General features: G+C 40.1%; 1 protein-coding gene across 1 annotated transcript in view; it reads left to right on the top strand.

The window, feature by feature from the left end:
* The window catches only part of LOC144516653 (arf-GAP with coiled-coil, ANK repeat and PH domain-containing protein 3-like), a 59,390-nt gene that overhangs the window by 38,759 nt on the left and 3,117 nt on the right, over positions 1-17,514 (top strand). Inside the window, exons 10-24 of the mRNA XM_078248129.1 lie at positions 1,114-1,125; positions 7,015-7,127; positions 7,347-7,398; positions 7,489-7,589; positions 7,823-7,934; positions 8,070-8,302; positions 10,096-10,165; positions 10,315-10,409; positions 10,702-10,922; positions 11,051-11,143; positions 11,406-11,498; positions 12,107-12,330; positions 12,763-12,872; positions 13,457-13,567; positions 14,372-14,433. Coding sequence (XP_078104255.1) covers positions 1,114-1,125; positions 7,015-7,127; positions 7,347-7,398; positions 7,489-7,589; positions 7,823-7,934; positions 8,070-8,302; positions 10,096-10,165; positions 10,315-10,409; positions 10,702-10,922; positions 11,051-11,143; positions 11,406-11,498; positions 12,107-12,330; positions 12,763-12,872; positions 13,457-13,567; positions 14,372-14,433 — 1,702 coding nt within the window. The remainder of the gene's footprint in view (positions 1-1,113; positions 1,126-7,014; positions 7,128-7,346; positions 7,399-7,488; positions 7,590-7,822; positions 7,935-8,069; positions 8,303-10,095; positions 10,166-10,314; positions 10,410-10,701; positions 10,923-11,050; positions 11,144-11,405; positions 11,499-12,106; positions 12,331-12,762; positions 12,873-13,456; positions 13,568-14,371; positions 14,434-17,514) is intronic.

The raw sequence follows: 17,514 nt of genomic DNA, 5'->3' as shown, positions 1-17,514 counted from the left end.
AGACAACAACACAACTCTTCTCGCACTTTTGCAATTTTGATGAATACATTACAAACATGAAGAAAGAATCTCATCTATTTGCATATTAAGTATTTTTGATATTTCATATTTACCATCTTGGAATCTAAAATGCTAAGAGTAGGTGTCACAGTGGTGTATTTTATGCTTGTCAGGGGGAAATTAGATAAGTTTCCTAATTGTTGCTGAACCAGTTGAACAGAGCGAGTTTTTCTCACGACACAAAAGCCCTATCAGCATTTTTCACTCTCACTTAGCGTAGCATTTTCCATTTTCAGTGGAAGAAGCTCAATAAAAAGGATGGGGTTTGAAAACATATTTAGCTCTCTGTCTGGAATCTAAAATAGGTATCGTCATAACAAAAACTTATCTTATGTCAACATCAAATGCCTTGAATGTTTTAAAAAAAAGCCTTTCTGTGGAAGCGTTGAATTATTTTTACAGCATCGGTTTCGTGACTTGTTTTCTTTCCTTTCCTTTTTATTTTTATTAACAGAGGCGCCAAAAGCCTTTCAAAAATAATGAGAATAAGTTGAACAAGTGTTGCATGTAGTTTTTTGTTCAGGCTCAAATGAAGAGTTTAACGTAGGAAAGCAGTTTCCACAAAGACAAGTTTGATATTTTTATATTATGGGTCGCTCAGCTGAATAAAACCAATTCTTTCAAACCCTTGCCCTGCTCAACAGTCACACTCATGCACAGATGAAAAAAAAATTGTCCATCTGTTACCTGAAGAGATGCCAAAAACATGGCAGTTTTTCTGCCCAAGTTGGCCCTTCCCTCTGATCGATTTAGTTGCCAAGTGGAGGCATCCTGCCAGACACAGCACACAGCTCTGTGCCGACCTAATGGCCTTTCAGCAACACTTCAACTTTAATCTGAAAACCTAACACTGAGTGATGCCATTGACTTTATTTTTGATTATTCTGTACTTAAACAACAAGGTGAACACGCTCATAACAACATCTTATCTTATCTTATCTTATCTCTCATAATAACAACATATTTGGCTTCATGTAGTGAAATTCAGTTAGTGGTGATCTTGTATTAACACTTTGATTTCTTTTTCTCTCTCCACCCACGTTCTTCCTCCAGACTCTGATGCAGGTGAGTTTATATTTTTGCACTTCTATCTGAAGCCTTAACTTCCACAACCTGCACATTACATGTCATGTACTGCAGTGCCATGATGACAATCCTGTCAAGTTTTAGAGGTTTTAAAAGGTGTGTGTGTGTGTGTGTGTGTGTGTGTGTGTGTGTGTGTGTGTGTGTGTGTGTGTGTGTGTGTGTGCGTGCGTGCGCGCGCGCGTGCGTGCGTCCGTGTGTTAATTGTCTAGCAATGTAGAACAGATTGAGTGAGTGATTAATGTATGGAGTTTTATGGCCATGCCGTGCTCACTCCTATTGCAGGAATCAATAGGCTGTTTGGAGCTCTGGTGCAGACATTGTGTGTGTGTGTGTGCGCTCGCACGTGCACGTGTATAGAGTCAATGTGAATGTGTGTGCGGGAGGGGTGTGATTGTCAAGTCAAGTTTATTTCATCCATAGGAATATAAATTACAGTGCTCATACCCACCTTCATGTCCATAAAAAGATAGAGCATAAATACAATACAAATAGACTATAAATACAGTACAGAAATTATACAAATGTACATTTAAAGTGCCTGTTGTGCTGTCTGATAGCCTGAGGTATAAAAGAGAGAGCATACCGCTTAGTTCGTGTCACAGGAGGCCTTAGCCTACCACTACGTTCCATAACCCTACCAGTCAAATTACCATGATGAGGGTGACCAGGGTCCCTTGTCATTTTTGCCAGGCGGTCATCATATACTTTATCCACTGTATTTAACTCTCCCACCATTTTTCCAGCCCTTTTAGTTACTCTATCAATCTTGGCCTTCTCAGATGCCCCAGCATTCCCACCCCAACCCACCACACAGTAACTCCAAACACTACATATCACTGACATAAAAAATATTCTCACCACATCAGTATTCACCTTAAAAGACTGCAACTTCCTCATACAATATACACATGGACTTAATTTTTCCATTAATAAGTCAACATTATCAGATTCACCCAAATACTTGTATGTGTTCACCCTTTCTACTACTGAACCTTTGATTTCCACTTCCTCCTCTTACTCAATCTTATTCAATCTTATTTTTCCCTTATGCCTGCAGTATAGCTTGTATACAGTATATCAGGTATTGGTATTTGGTACTTGTATGAGTAAGGATGGTCATTTAAGCTTTGTGAGGAGATTTTTTTTACTGGAACATTTCACATTTCTGTGCACTTCTTTTTTTTAAGATTATTTTTTGGGCATTTTTTTAGGCCTTTATTAGACAGGACAGCTTAGATAATAAATGGGGAGAGAGCGAGAATGACATGCAGAAAAGGGCTGAAAGTAGAATTAAACCCGCAGTCGCTGCGGCAAGGACTGAGCCTTTGTACAACTAGCTGAGCTATCCAGGCTCGCCAGCTCTTATTATACTATATAATACATGTTGAAATATTTCAAACTAACCAGAATGCCCCAGATTTCTATTACTTTTATCTTGAGGTTGTCATATCCTCACAGTCCTTGTTTCAGTCAATATAAAAAATAGAAATATTAATTTAATCTAAGGAAATAAGCCTACTGAACTCAGCTGGCTCTGTTCTCTGATGTTGTTCATGATGCCTGCCTTAACCCACTTCCTCCTCCGTCCACTTCCAGCTCCACCCAAAGTCAACAGATGGCATTACAGCACACAATAGTTGGTTGAATGAAAGACAAAGAGCAGAGGAAAGATAAAAAGAGAAAAAGACATAAAAAAGTAGATCAGTTTAAGATCCATGAAACAATGTGAAAATAAAACTAAAGAAGAGTCTGTAGTCACTTCTTATAGAGTAAATGTCCTTGATGTAAAGAATTAACTTCGTTATCCCTGTTCAGTTTCCTAATTTTCCAAAATGACATGAGCAGAAGCAGACTAAACACTGCGCCTATGAGGAAAAACATTTTCCACAGAGTCATCCGCATGGGGATCATGGGAAACCAGACGCACAGATCTTCATTGGTCGATTATCAAAGCCAATCAGTGATAATGCACTAGAAAGTCAAATTTTCCTACCACCATTTCTCCTACCACCTTACTTTGTAATTGAATCTGTGAAAAAAAAACATTTCACAAATAAAAAGCCTATAGAAAGAAGAAGAAGATAAAAGGCAGGCAGCATGAAACAATTCAGGAGAGAAAGTTGCCATGATCCATTTCAGATTTTCTCTCTTTCTCTTTTTTTAAAACTGCCTGTGTCAACTTGTATGCAAATGTGCTTGTGCAGGAAGCAAAGCAAACGAGACAGCAGTTTGTGAATTATAAATGGTACACATCCTTTATTAATAGACCATTAATTAACTGCAGCAGTCATACTCAGACGAGAATAAGATAGCTTCATCATGAATGTAGACTAAACTCAATGTCACTTTGGGCAAGTCATTTTTCAGTGGGAGGAAGACGAATAACAGAGAAATGCAGAGTTACATGAAGTAATGTGGAAATCCACTGTGACATTCAAGACATTTTCATGACATTCACGGGAACATAAAGCTGGGACAACAACCTTGTCAGCAGTGAGAAATGACTTTAATCATCCCATCTCTGTTCTTCCTCACAATCTTTCGCATCTCTTCCTGTCCTTTTTATGTTGCTCTTAACCTCGCCTTTACTTTCACAGTTCTTGGTAAATCTGCAATTGTCTCGACTACCCCCTCCCCTTCTTTATATTCCACATGCTCCCTCTTTCTTCTCTCTCTATTCTTTCACAGCATGTATTTTATGTGTGCAGGACTTCATTGTGGCTCCCAGGAGGATTGTTGCCTCAGCTCTCTCATCCTCCATTGTTACAGCATTTGGCTGCTGTACAAGTTTTAAGTCAGAAATGGACAAAAACATAGAAAAAATATATACAAGTGCTGTAAGAAAACTGTAGTGAGTGGGAGAGGAAACGTTCTATAAACCAAATGTGTTTATTACAATGTAGACTACATTTCCAATGTTTTCCAATGGTTGAACTAAACTATAACCTTAATCTGTTCATTCACAGTAACTGTGTTATAGTGTACATGCACACTGTTTGTAGCCTATACAGTATTACATCAAGGCTTTAAATACATTTGTATTAAAACATGGCAGCTGTATAATGGTCCAAACATACCATCACGACATCTTCAATTAGATTCAAGCTGGGAGCCTTTGTTGCATGCTGTCTTCCTCCGTCTCTCCCCACATTTCCTGTCTGACTCCAATGTTAAATTATAGAATAAAGTCCAAAATTCTAAATAAATAAGTTAAAGCATGGCAACTAGTCCAAAACTGTATCCCAGACAGAAGCAGTGATTTCATGTCACTATTATTTCACTTCCTTAAACCTCGTATACAGTATGACTAGGGGTGAACACAAAGATATAAGCACCTATAAAATGTAGGCTATGTAATTCAATGCAGCACATTACTCATATGATATTTATGAGACTGTATTGTGCCAGTGTTTTGTTGGATTGTATTATTGAACAGGTGTGTCTGTTCACCCAGTGGACAACATACCGGACACACATACAACATCACCTAAAAATACAATATACCCTAATTGAATTAACATTTCTGACACAGTCTCATAGGTATTTTAACATATTTAAGAATGATCAATTCATTCTGCAATATAAATATATTTTGTTGGCCTCTGGTTTAAATATAGGCTGTGTTGCGGCCTCCTGTGCCTTTGGACACTTGTGTGCTGCAATCCTCCATGGTCCTGGCTGATTTAAGGTGGGAAGAGGGGGATCTGGGCTGGTGTTTGGGGAGCAATAATGTCAGCTTGATTAATAGCAGGAATAGTGTTAAGAGCCGCAGACAGATGGAAAGCTGACTCCTCCAAAACTGTGCCTGCCGGCTTTAGAATACATAGAGGAGAGCCTTAAATCGCGGTCTGGGGCGAGGAGGAGGCACGGTACGGCCGCTCACGCGAGCCCCCGCTGTAAAAATGAAATGTTTGATCTCCGGCAGCCGCGAAGGGGTCATCGGGCCACGCGGACAGCTGTATGATAATGAGCGCTCGCGCCAGATTCACGCGGTCTGGGCAGTCGGCAGGTGGCGTTGAGTGAAGAAACGACACGAGCGCGCATGCTGTTGGCTGACAGTCTCTCATCTGGGCTCGTGTGGGATGCGCGTGTGTTCCTACCGGTTCGTCCGCTGCTCCAACTTAATAACCTGTGGGATCTTTTAGAGATGCTCTTTTCTCTCTGACAAGTATCTTTGCATAATTTAATTATTTATTAGGCTACTATTTTTTTTTTTTTATTATTTAATTATTGAGTTTGAGATGCTGTTGGATGTCAGTGTGATTAAGATGAAGATATTTGGCAGGCTGGACTATATACTGGTGAGGAACGTCATTTCGTCATTACGTTTCGTTTTGTCTTATAGTTTTCTTCAGTCAGTTTTCATGAATTTTTCTTTTATCATTGTTTTTTTTTAACCAGTCTCTAGATGGATTTTGGTGTGTGTGTGTGTGTGTGTGTGTGTGTGTGTGTGTGTGTGTGTGTGTGTGTGTGTGTGTGTGTGTGTGTGTTTCTGTGGACGAAACACCTGAATGTCATGACAAATTGCTGTCACATCCCACCATGTTTTTGCTTCACATGGCCTGAATGTTTTCACACAAACCTGATAAAATTATACAAGATGATGCTTAAAATACATTTAGCAGTTATATTCTGGTTATATACCAATGTCACATATTGGCACTCCCTATATGAACCATTCACATTCATCTACACAAAGCAGCCAAGATGATCCTTCTGATTTGACATTTCTAGCAATATAAAATGAAAAAAGCTATTTGTGATTGTTGTGTCATCTGGAATGATCAATGAAAACACCCCAATATATAGCATAGAAAGTGCATGACGACATCAGTGTGCAGTCTGTGGGGTTTTCAAAAAAATAATACACAGAATTAATAAATGATCTTTTCAAGAGAAGAGCTATAGCAAAGTGACATAGCATGGTCGACTCGTGTGTGTGTGTGTGTGTGTGTGTGTGTGTGTGTGTGTGTGTGTGTGTGTGTGTGTGTGTGTGTGTGGGGCGGGGGTATATTACTTTGCACCTAAACTAGAGGCCTCCTTAACAATAGTGAAACCTAACCTCAGCCTTGGCTTTCATTTAAATTTGTGTCCTTGTGTTTTTCACCTCGCTAAGCAGATGGCATCTGGCTTTAAATGCCTTTCTTGGGTAATCTAACTCTGTGTGGATAAAACAGATTGGAAATTAGAGAATCTCTTATAGCTGACAGGTAGAGAGGTGCAGATTTTACATTCTTTAAATTAAAGGTAAACTACTAGACAGATGGTGGAGAGAAGATAGACATTTATTTTTGTGGAGGAACACAGACACCTTTTAGAAAAAGAAGGTAGACATAACAGAGGAATTATTCCGCTGTGTGTCAACAGCTACTGTATGTGGTGCTGATAAGGCGCTATCTCTGTTTTCCCTTGTTATGATTAGTTGGACTTTTACACATATTGCTCCACGGTGTCACCTCAGTGCGTTCAGCCTTGTATTAGTTTTAGCTGAACTTTACCATGCATTTTTACACAGAACAAGGACTGTGGATTTTGCCCCCCATTGATTACATTGGAATCGCTTTAGGAAAGGAAACTCTTTGTGGCCGGTATGGGCAGGAGAAATTATTACAGCCACCACTAACTCTTTAATATGTTTTATGTGCATATGAGCATGCTAGTAATGTTTTAAGACAGACTTGAACAATAGGGTGGAAAGGGACGACGCCTGTTGTTTTTAAAGACACTAGTGTTGTTTTTTTTCAGAGAAAGAACAACTAAATCATAAAAACATGGCCGTTGCAGTACGCCGGTTTTTGGCAGTTCATTGGCACTCTGTTAAAATTAAATCATGCATTGAGCTTGTGCACCCATGTGTTCTTCCTACAGGACTTTTCTTATGATGACCCCAAGTTGGAATTCAATGTGGATGCTACCAATGGTGTGGTAATGGAGGGCTATCTCTTTAAGAGGGCCAGCAACGCCTTCAAGACCTGGAACAGGTACAAGAGAAGTGAAGAGGGAGAGCATAGCAGAGAGGGAATCAACACAAATAATTAAAGTTAATGAAATAACCAGTACATATGCACTATAGGTAAAAATAAAATAAAATAACACTAAAAATACATCTTTTGTAAGGAAAAGGTCTGGTCTGTTAATCTTTTTTTCTCTCAAAGAAACTGTCTAACTCATACTCACTCATACCTTCTCCCTTCCTCAAGGCGGTGGTTTTCTATACAGAACAGCCAGCTGGTCTACCAAAAGAAACTCAAGGTACAGTTTGATTTTTGTACATTTTAATTAAACATTTTTGAAGGGTGAATAGGGTAGAGTTGTTGTGACACTCCTCTCTGCCGATGACAGGACTCTTTGACAGTGGTGGTGGAAGACCTGAGGCTGTGCTCTGTCAAATTATGCGAAGATAATGAGAGGAGGTTCTGCTTCGAGGTGGTTTCACCTACTAAGTGAGTGGTGTGTGTGTGTGTGTGTGTGTGTGTGTGTGTGTGTGTGTGTGTGTACCAACAGGATAAAGTTTCATCCAAACTAAACCTTTCTAAAAAAAAACTTTATCTTTTCAGATTTTCACTGTGCTAATTAGTTGTTACATTATTGACTATATCATTTGGAATTTACTAATGAGCCAAATAACATGTAATTGTGGGCAGGTTTTATATAACTGGCCTCTACAAACCTTTAGGAGCTGCATGCTGCAGGCTGAGTCTGAGAAGCTGCGGCAGGCTTGGATCCAGACAGTCCAGGCAAGCATCGCCTCGGCTTACAAAGACATCGCCGACAATTACTACATTGAGGTACGAAAACCCACACATATACACATACAGCAACAGTGACATGATAGCACACAAGTGCTGTTTCTTTTTATTACAAATTGGTCCCCCGGTTAGCTTTAGAATTTCTGTCTCTGACCTGTCCACCTGTCTCTGCAGCGTTTGGACCGGACAGCCTCGCCCTCCACCAGCAGCATCGACTCTGCCAGCGAGCCCAGAGAGAGAGGGGAGAGGGCTGATAAGGGAGTTCGGGGAGGCGGGGAAAGCCTCCTCCAGAGGGTACAGAACTTGCCAGGCAACGAGCTATGCTGTGACTGCAGCCAAACAGCTCCCTGCTGGGCCTCCATCAACCTAGGAGTGCTGCTCTGCATCGAGTGCTCGGGGATCCACAGGTAACTACACTTAGAAGTACACAGTACAAGAGTTTGATGAGAGGTGAAGACAACGGACCTGATTTTGTGAGTGTGAAATAACAATCTATAGCATGGTGTCGCAGGAATTTAGCCAACTCAAAATATCTTTCCAAGCCTTCATCCTCACTCGTCACAGTCATAGACAGTAAAATAAATGGACCAACAGATCCCGTTTCTCTGGACGGAGACCATAGCGTAGGTATATGTAAAGAGATAACATAGGCACAGGCTAATTATTGCTAACTAAAATGCTAGTTAACATTAGTAATTAAACTAAACAGCTAATGTAAGTCAAGCTTCTCCTGTACTGTACGGTAATTTGTCTATTGTGCGACAGTAAGTCGCGTGGTTATGACACAATTGTTGTTGTCTATTTTTACAAAAACGTCTGCTACGGAGTCATAACGTGAGGTACAAGGTAATGGAGGCTTTTATACACTGTCGTGTTTCTTTAAAATGAAACAATGGACAAATAGAGTCTTTAAACGCTTCAGATGTAAAGTTATTCGCTGTCAAAGTGATGCTAAAATGAATGGCAGTCAATGGAATGCTAACGGCGGGTGATGGCTTGTTAGCAACAAAATGGTTCCACAGGAGCTACGCTTTGTGGAGGCTGGCTTACCTCCTTGGTCACATTCAGTCTGAGTGACATTTGTCCTGTTTTTCTGCTTGCTTTATTCATACAACTCACCTGAACAAACATCTGCATTAAAGGTAGAATATGTGATGAGTATCGGCCTACTGTTTGTAAACACAAAGTGTTCCAAGTTGGCCCCTCCCCCTCGGCTCAACCGCCAGAGAAAGAGAGTGCAGCAGCGGTCGAGCGAGCTCAAGAGTGAATGAAGAGTGGGAGCACTGAACAAAGCAGTAAACAGAGGAATAAAAGCTCTTTTCTCATTGTCTTGCAGAGGTTATGTTCTAAAGCACAAACAAAACACACACACACCTCTGCGGGAAGGTGCCACGTTGTTTATAAGTGAATGCCGAGCTTCATCCTGTTGGTTTCTGTGTCAGTTTTACGTGTTTGTCGGTATGAGACGGGCAAACAACAGTTGGAAATAAGAATGCTGTTATTGCCTGGGGGTTTACACACCCACACGGGGCCGAAAGGTTCTTTGTTGACGCCCAGAAGCGTCACGACCATGGTCCCCAACTCTCCAAAATAAAAAGACAAAGAGAAAATACAGGCAGAGGGCAGGGTCTCTGCGGATACAGACACCTCCACACACTTATAGTGGGTCATAAGTGATGATTGAGAGGAATTTCTTTTGTTTTAGTCCATACATTGTTTTTTGAGAAAAAGCATTGCATATTATACCTTTAAAGCATTACATATTATATGCAGGTAACGTTGCAGATGTCTCCTCTGATATGCTCGTGTTTGTCAAACACAGTTCCACTTTCCGTTACATCAACTCATAAATCAAAGCTCTACTGTGATAGAAAAGATGCAGCGACAGTCATCCAGATCCATATCCTAGATGTAGTTAAAAAATATGAGTGTATGATATTTTATGGAAAAAACAAGGCAACAATCTGCAAACTGGATTTAAAGTCACCAGTGTGGATGTTCAAGTAATTAGAGAAGGCTGTTTTTAGTTTAGCTCTTGAGACTTTCAGTCTTTTAAGTGTAGAGAGACAGAAAAAGTTTGCCTCTTCATGCAGTTGTGATAAAAGGGGAAAGAGTAAAAATGTGCTGAAATCTTGCGGTTAGATAGAAACCCTCCTTACACTTTCTTAATATAAACTCTTTTTCTTCTTGTTACTTTCAGGAGTTTAGGCGTCCATTGCTCTAAAGTGCGTTCACTGACGTTAGACTCATGGGAGCCAGAATTACTTAAGGTGCGTATCCCCAACACATCGCTTCTTCTCTCTCCCACTAGAGTTGCATTTATTATTCCTTTAGTGCATTGCAAAATAATTTGAACTACTATTTTTTTTCTGTCTCTGTCTTCCATCTTTGTCCTCCTTCCTTATTCTCTCATGTTTAGCTGATGTGTGAATTGGGGAACACTGTGATCAACCATATTTATGAGGGAGCCTGCGAGGAGCTGGGAGCGAAAAAACCTGGACCATCCAATTCAAGGTGAGTCTTTTACTCCGGGAGGAGCATTTGGCAAGGGAAAAATCATTTAAGCAAAAAGGAAAGAAAAACATTTTCTACTGTACATATCATTGTTAGATGCTGTTTGCTATTGGTTTAATGCCACTTAGTCAGTTAGGTTAAATCTTATCTGTATGGTGTCCGGTATTACCTGTCTCTCAGTTTCCACCATCTTATTTTTACTACATGACTCAATCCAATCTACAACACAAATTATCTGTATGTCATGTCTCCAATTAGCTAAAATTGTCAGTTTGTGATCATCTACCTTCAGACAGGAGAAAGAGGCCTGGATCAAGTCTAAGTACGTGGAGAAACGCTTCCTGAAGAAAATAAGTGGGAGTGAGGCATTGGTGGAGGGTGAAAGGAAGTCCCGGCCCTGGACAGTGAAGAAGTGCCGGCGACACAACAGCTCTGTTCGGGTCCCCAACAAGGCCCGCAGGAAATACCATCGCTACGAGCCGGGCAGCGCTTCACCCGCAAACCTCTCAGCAGGTCAGTGCAGAGAAATAACTTTTCTGTAGTAGCACAGGGCTCATGAAATCAAGATATTTGTATATAGAGTCTACTAATACACTCTGCCCAGACTGAAATCTTGTTGTGATGTTTTGTCCTTTTGGCAGCAGCTGCAGCAAAGTTTCGCCGGGACTCCCTGTTCTGTCCAGATGAGCTGGATTCACTATTTTCCTACTTTGACACTGGCTCTGGTCCTCGCAGTAAGTCTACTACACAGCCAGTACATACAGGCAAACTGCACTTGCAAGATTACTATAGATATATATCTATACTATATATATATACTATACTATATATACTATATATATATACTATATATATCTTAGACATCTTACCTGCATATATATTTTTTTTTCATTTTTATTGCAATTTCTGACATGGTTTCTATCATTTGCGCAGTCCTACCAGTTGTGCTGTGTAATGATTAACGTGTCCGTGGCTTGGCATTGCTTGGCCCCGCAGGTCTTAGCAGCGACAGCGGTCTGGGAGGAAGTACTGATGGCAGCACAGACATCCTGGTTTTTGGCTCGGTGGTGGACAGTGTCACAGAAGAAGGTATGTGTGTTGTGTTTTATGGTAAAGGAGAAAACGGATGTCAATAACAGTAACAGTAAACTCATTTACGACTGGAGGAAAAGCTCCTATATCCTCCCAATCACTGTGCAATGTATCAGTAATGCAATTACATTGTGTTACATTTGCTTGTATTATGTTTCACACTTCATGTATGGTTTAATGTCAAAACGTGAAACTAATTGCCCTACCTAAAAAAAGTTGGCTCAAAGAAGACATGGATGTGATGTCCAATCCAATCTATCCAAGAGGTCCAAGAGAAGATCCATTCAAACAGCCTGCAATATTCTCTGGTTCACTGAAAGTGGGCACAGATTCTTACCTTGGGGACAATATAATTAAGATAAATCGTAAGAAACTGGAAATAAGCAATCAATGTTAGTTGTTAGCAGATCTAGCTATTTGTTTTGATATTACATAAAATTGGAATTGTTTGTTGACAGGAATTGTGTAAAAGACATTAGCAGCCTAAACAATTAACATAAAGAACACTGATATATCATCCCCTAAATAAACCACTACATTCCTGTTAACATCATTCCTCTTTCGTTCCATCATTGCCATCGTCCTGTTACCTTACCTACCCTCAGAGGAGGAGTCAGAGGAGTCCTCCAGTGGTGAAGTGGAGATCGAACAGGAAGTGTCTTCAGACCCCGAAGACCCGAGGGAGCTCCACCCTGGGGCACTCCTCCACCGCTCCTCCCGTCTACACAACCTGCCACTCATGGCGGAGGCATTAGCACACGGTGCGGACGTACACGCCGCAAGTGAGGAGGAGGAGGGCAGAACGCCACTCATTCAGGCCGTGGTCGGGGTGAGACTGTTTGTTCAGCCTGTTAGATCTAGATTTAGCTGGAAGTGTGAGGGGTGTGAACACAAAGTAGTTTAGACTGAACCTTTTATTTGATTTAGTTGCCATATCTATTGTTAAGATACTCCATCATTATGACTGGGACTGGGTTAAATATTAAAAACGGATAATCTGATGAAGATGCCAGACCCAGATTTTATGTAAGCATCAACACAGCCATAAGCGATTAAAAACAAGGTAAAAATCTGCTCTATGAACATAATGGCTGCTGCTATGAATTGCGTGACTCTCCCTCCCCTTGAGTAGGGGAAAACGAAACCTGTTAAATGCTAAACAAACTAAGAGGCACTAACTGGCTTCAGTAATGTTAAAATACCAATAACTAGACTTCTCATAGCAAATTAATTCATATAAACAACTCTGTCTCTCTATCAGGGCTCTCTGATAGCTTGTGAGTTCCTGCTACAGAACGGAGCCGATGTGAACCAGAGGGACATGCGAGGCAGAGGCCCGCTGCACCACGCCACCTACCTGGGACACACTGGGTAAGGAATGCCTCAAAGTGGGAGGATGTTTTTACAAGTAGTCTGCTTCCCCTTCTGCTTCCTTGAGACTCCTAATTCAAGTTCCAGCTTGAATGTAATGGAAATAAAAGGCAGGCATTAACCTTTCAAAAGTATTCAGTGAAATTCCTCAGGTGTATGAGGTAACCATTTTTCACTTACTTTAACACTTACTGAAAATACTCATAGCCCAATTTTGTACAGGTCATAATTCTTCAGTTTCCTTTCCTTATAAATGGAACATGTGTAGCAATAGCAATTAAAAACTAGACAACACATCACTCACAAGATTCATGTGCCGTCTTGCTGACAGAGTGGGCCCCACAAAATATTGTTCCACAGGATCATGAGTAATGATTTTAAAACATCTTTGGGATTTCTTAAATTGCTCATGAAAGCATGTCTGTAACTGGAGACTAAAGCATGGAGTAGAAAGATAAACACATGATAAAAAAGATAGTTAGTTTGCCTAACTAGGCATCCATCCACACCCATCAGTTTATATGGTGGTGTCTGTCACTCTGTATTCAACTCTTTTTTTCCTGTCTGCGTCTTGTTTTGTACAGTCAAGTGTGTCTGTTCCTGAAGAGAGGAGCATCACAGACGGAAGTGGACGAGCAGGGTCATGACCCCCTAAGCATCGCTGTCCAGGCTGCCAACGCAGACATCGTCACCCTGTGAGTGATCCTAATTCTTTTTATAACAAAGCTACTTATGAACAACTTCCTAATAGACATGTATACATTGCTGGTTGAAATAACTCATTGGCTAATCATAAGTAGCTGATCCTTTGTTCCAACAAGTAACAAGCTGCCCCCAACACCACAAAATATTCAGCAAACAATTTCATTTAATTAAGTCAAATGGGGCCCGAGTGACTTTTGTTGGATTAACCCCATGTTTTGAAATTGGAAATCTGACATTCTGGTTTTTCAAATAAATAAAGTTTAATAAAGTTAACATTCCATGTTAGCAATAACGCACACTAAAGCATTAGACTGCTTGGAACGCACTAAAAATGATAAAACAAACGAAATAATCTTCACTTAAAGTATTCTAACTGGAGCTTTCAACTGAGATGTGGTTGAAAGCCCTGGAAGTTAAAGAACAAACCTTCACATTCAAAGATCTAAAAGTTGTTAAATAGGATTAAATTATGTTTTAATTATGAAGGGTGATGGTTAATTGTCTAAATTGTATTCCTCATTGTTGTCTTTACTCTCTCTTTCCCTCCCTCCCTCCTTCCCTTCCTCCCTCCTCTCGTCCTCTTCTCTCCATTGGGGTTTATCTTTATCACCTCACCACATTTCCATTCTCACGGTCTTATCCCACCTTAACATCTTAATCTTTTCATTCCCTATTCCTTTTTCACCGGCCTTTCGTCCTCTTACTATCCCATTTCTCATTTCTACTTCCATGCGTGTCCCCTCTTTTCTATCACTTGTCTCCCTCTGCCTATGTCTTTTTCTTCTCTCCTCCAGATTGCGTCTTGCCCGGATGAATGAGGAGATGCGAGAGGCAGAGACTCCCTTAGGTCAACCAGGTCAATATCCCAGCAGCAGCCCCACTGAGCAGCAGTATAGAAAGTGCATCCAGGAATTCATCTGCCTCACCATAGAAGAGTGCTAGTGGTCACTTCTGTATCCAGGAGCAAAGCTTGTGCTCTCTCTCTCTCTCTCTCTCTCTCTCTCTCTCTATATATATATATATATATATATATATATATATATATATATAGTAGATTCCTCCTGAATGGGAACCTAAATAATTGTGTGTAGACTAAGTTGCCCGTTGACACTGATCTCAAGTCTGTTACTTGCGTAGATCTAGGCTTACGGGCAACTTCTTAGGAGTGTATGAGGAGACAGGAGTGTACCACTTGCGCAATATGGGGGTGCGTTGTGTAATAGGGAGCCCCTGATGGACCTTTTTAACTCTACTGACAATACAGTCACCGCCTCCATTTTTCTGCATCACCACTATGTTTCTGCTTGCCATTACTCTGCAACAACCACACTATGCTAGCTACATGACACACAGTAAAAATGACATCTGCTTCTTGGTGTTTTGCTAACAGGGTTATCCTCTAACTTATCATAATGTGATGTAGCCTCTGGTGTGGGTTTACTGTTGCCTAACAGCTCTTACCTCTGAAGACTCTCGCTGCATTAACCCCCCCTACACTTTATATCTATCCAGACCATCTGTGTGACATTCATCTTACCCATCTCTTCTTAATTGGAGATGTACTTTAGACTTGGTCTAAAGTTGAATCTAATCTAAATATACGTACTTAGAAGTTATATGGGTAATCTTTAAACTATGTGCTGTGGCATGAGGTGAAAAAATGGTATTTGTTCCATTACGTAAAGAAAAAGAGTAACTGACAAGCTGCAGTAGAGGTAGGGTAGTTTACTGTGTATAAAGAGGGATCAGGAAGGGAAATCTAATGTAAAACTGTGACAAAAATACTGAAGGGCTTGTGGAAAAGAGACCCTTGCCTGCTTTGTAAGATACTTTGTGTGTGAGTGAGTGAGTGAGTGAGTGAGTGAGTGAGTGAGTGAGTGGACAGGAGAGTATATGAGTGATGGTGTGTCAAAGAATACTGAGAGACAGAGTTAAATAATATGATATGATACATTATGTAAAGTTAAAAAAACTGCACTTTTCCCATCTACAATATTATAATTTTTCATTCAGTTAGTTTTTACATTGTTCTTGTCTTGTCAAGTTATTGTCTATCTATATATTTTCTATTATATCTTTTTATTTATGTTTATCTTCCCCAGAGGACCAGTGCAATGCATTCTTGGGTGCAGTTTAAATCTGCATTTCTGTTAATGATTGTCTTTTTAATCTGAAAGCATTACTTGGAATTCATGACAGGAAGTCTTTAGATTACATTATGTATTAGCACTCATAAAAGACATTTTGCATTCACTTTCCCTTTGGAATGGCCTTACATTGCTATAATTATTGGCATTCAAACACACCACTGAAAGAGATTTTAGTAGCTTATCTGTGGAAGTTGTAGTTACAATGTACCATGTTTTCAAATGAATTGCAGTCATTCATTGTTTACTATGTGAGGATTAGGATTTATTGTGATGTGCAGACAAAGCAGAGCAGCAAGAAGTGAGGGAGTATATAAAACTGGATTTATGTCTCACCCTTAAACAACTTCCTTAAAAAAAAACAAATGTCAATCATGACACCTTCATTTTGTTGTAAATAGTAATCCATGTTACAGTATCTGTGGTGAGATAAAGGAGCACATTTATTTAGAACAGTTTAGATACTTCTGGGGTAAAAGGACTTGTATATCTGGCTTCCCTCACTGGCCAATGCTTGCTGTATTCTCTGCATGCTTTGCCAGAATTGATTTTGGGAGGTTCAACATTGTTTGTATTCTGAGCATGATAAAATATTTTCCTATGGTTTGATCACACCGTGCAGTGCAGTCCTGTGAAATAAGCATGTACCACCATAACCCCTCTGGTGTCAGAAATGTCTTACTTTTTGCACCTCTGTGCCATTCTTCCATCCACGGACCAAACCTGTGGTGACTTCCTCATTCCTCTCTTTTTTTGGTTTCCACAAAAGCTTACAAATAGTGATTTTATTTTTTAATGTTGTGGTTTATTTTCCTTTGCCAAAGACTTTTTAAAGGGAAAGTGTCTGACATTGTTGTATGATATCACCGTTGTTGTTTTTTTAACTGAAACTGTTCAGAGTAGATACAGCATAGTTTTGCCATGCTTTGTGAAGTGACAGAGTGGTAGAAACACTGTTGGTGAACTCACATGTTGATAAGAGGTTACAGAAATGTGACAGAGATTTTGATATGGCAGGTGCTGATCTGCAATAGTTCAATGTACTGCAAGTAGAACCAGGTGATGTGAAGCTACTGTGACCAAACTGTTCAGAGCCCCTGCTCTAGAAAAAGTATTAAATGTTGTGTCTATTGTGTGTATTGACATAGGAGTGGTTAAAGGTGCTGTTCGAAGCAAACCTGCTGTAAATAGTACACTTGTGTATTTCAACTTAACGCCAACTTCCTGCCTCTCGGCATTCTATCACGGATCCTGACTGTCTGGTTTGTTTTTCTTTTTATTCTCTTCCAAAAAACAACCTTGGAGGCGTTCTTCTGTTCACTGATGTTTGGATATCTTTGGAATACTTTCTTCCTTGTCTTTAGAAGCACTGAGGGGGAAAAAAGAAAACAAAATGCATACAATAAATCTGAGAAACTCTTGATGAACTAACCCTGCTTCCTGCTTGTTGCTCTCATTTCTGTTTCCTGTCTCATCACTTATGCATAACATTCTCTCAACATTGCAGCAATATGTTTGAAAAGGTCTACAGAAAATAGTTGCTCTAATGATCAATTGATTTGAAGAAATACAGTATAGCTATGTAGAAACCTCAGATGTTGGGAGAATGCTATTGTTTTTGACAATCTGGTCTGGGATGTCTTTTGGTCTATAACAAACTTTTGGGTAGCACTTGGCTTATTCAGAGCAATGGTTTCCTTCATGATAACAAATACATTATAAAGGAGGTATACACTTGGACATCTCCAGACTGCCAGGTCAATGTCAACACACTTTTTAAAGATCACTTC

Source organism: Sander vitreus, chromosome 4, assembly GCF_031162955.1.
Source record: "Sander vitreus isolate 19-12246 chromosome 4, sanVit1, whole genome shotgun sequence".
In the NCBI taxonomy this organism is placed as follows: domain Eukaryota; kingdom Metazoa; phylum Chordata; class Actinopteri; order Perciformes; family Percidae; genus Sander; species Sander vitreus.
Note: the sequence above shows the minus strand (reverse complement) of the source record. Positions and strands in the feature narration are given on the sequence as shown.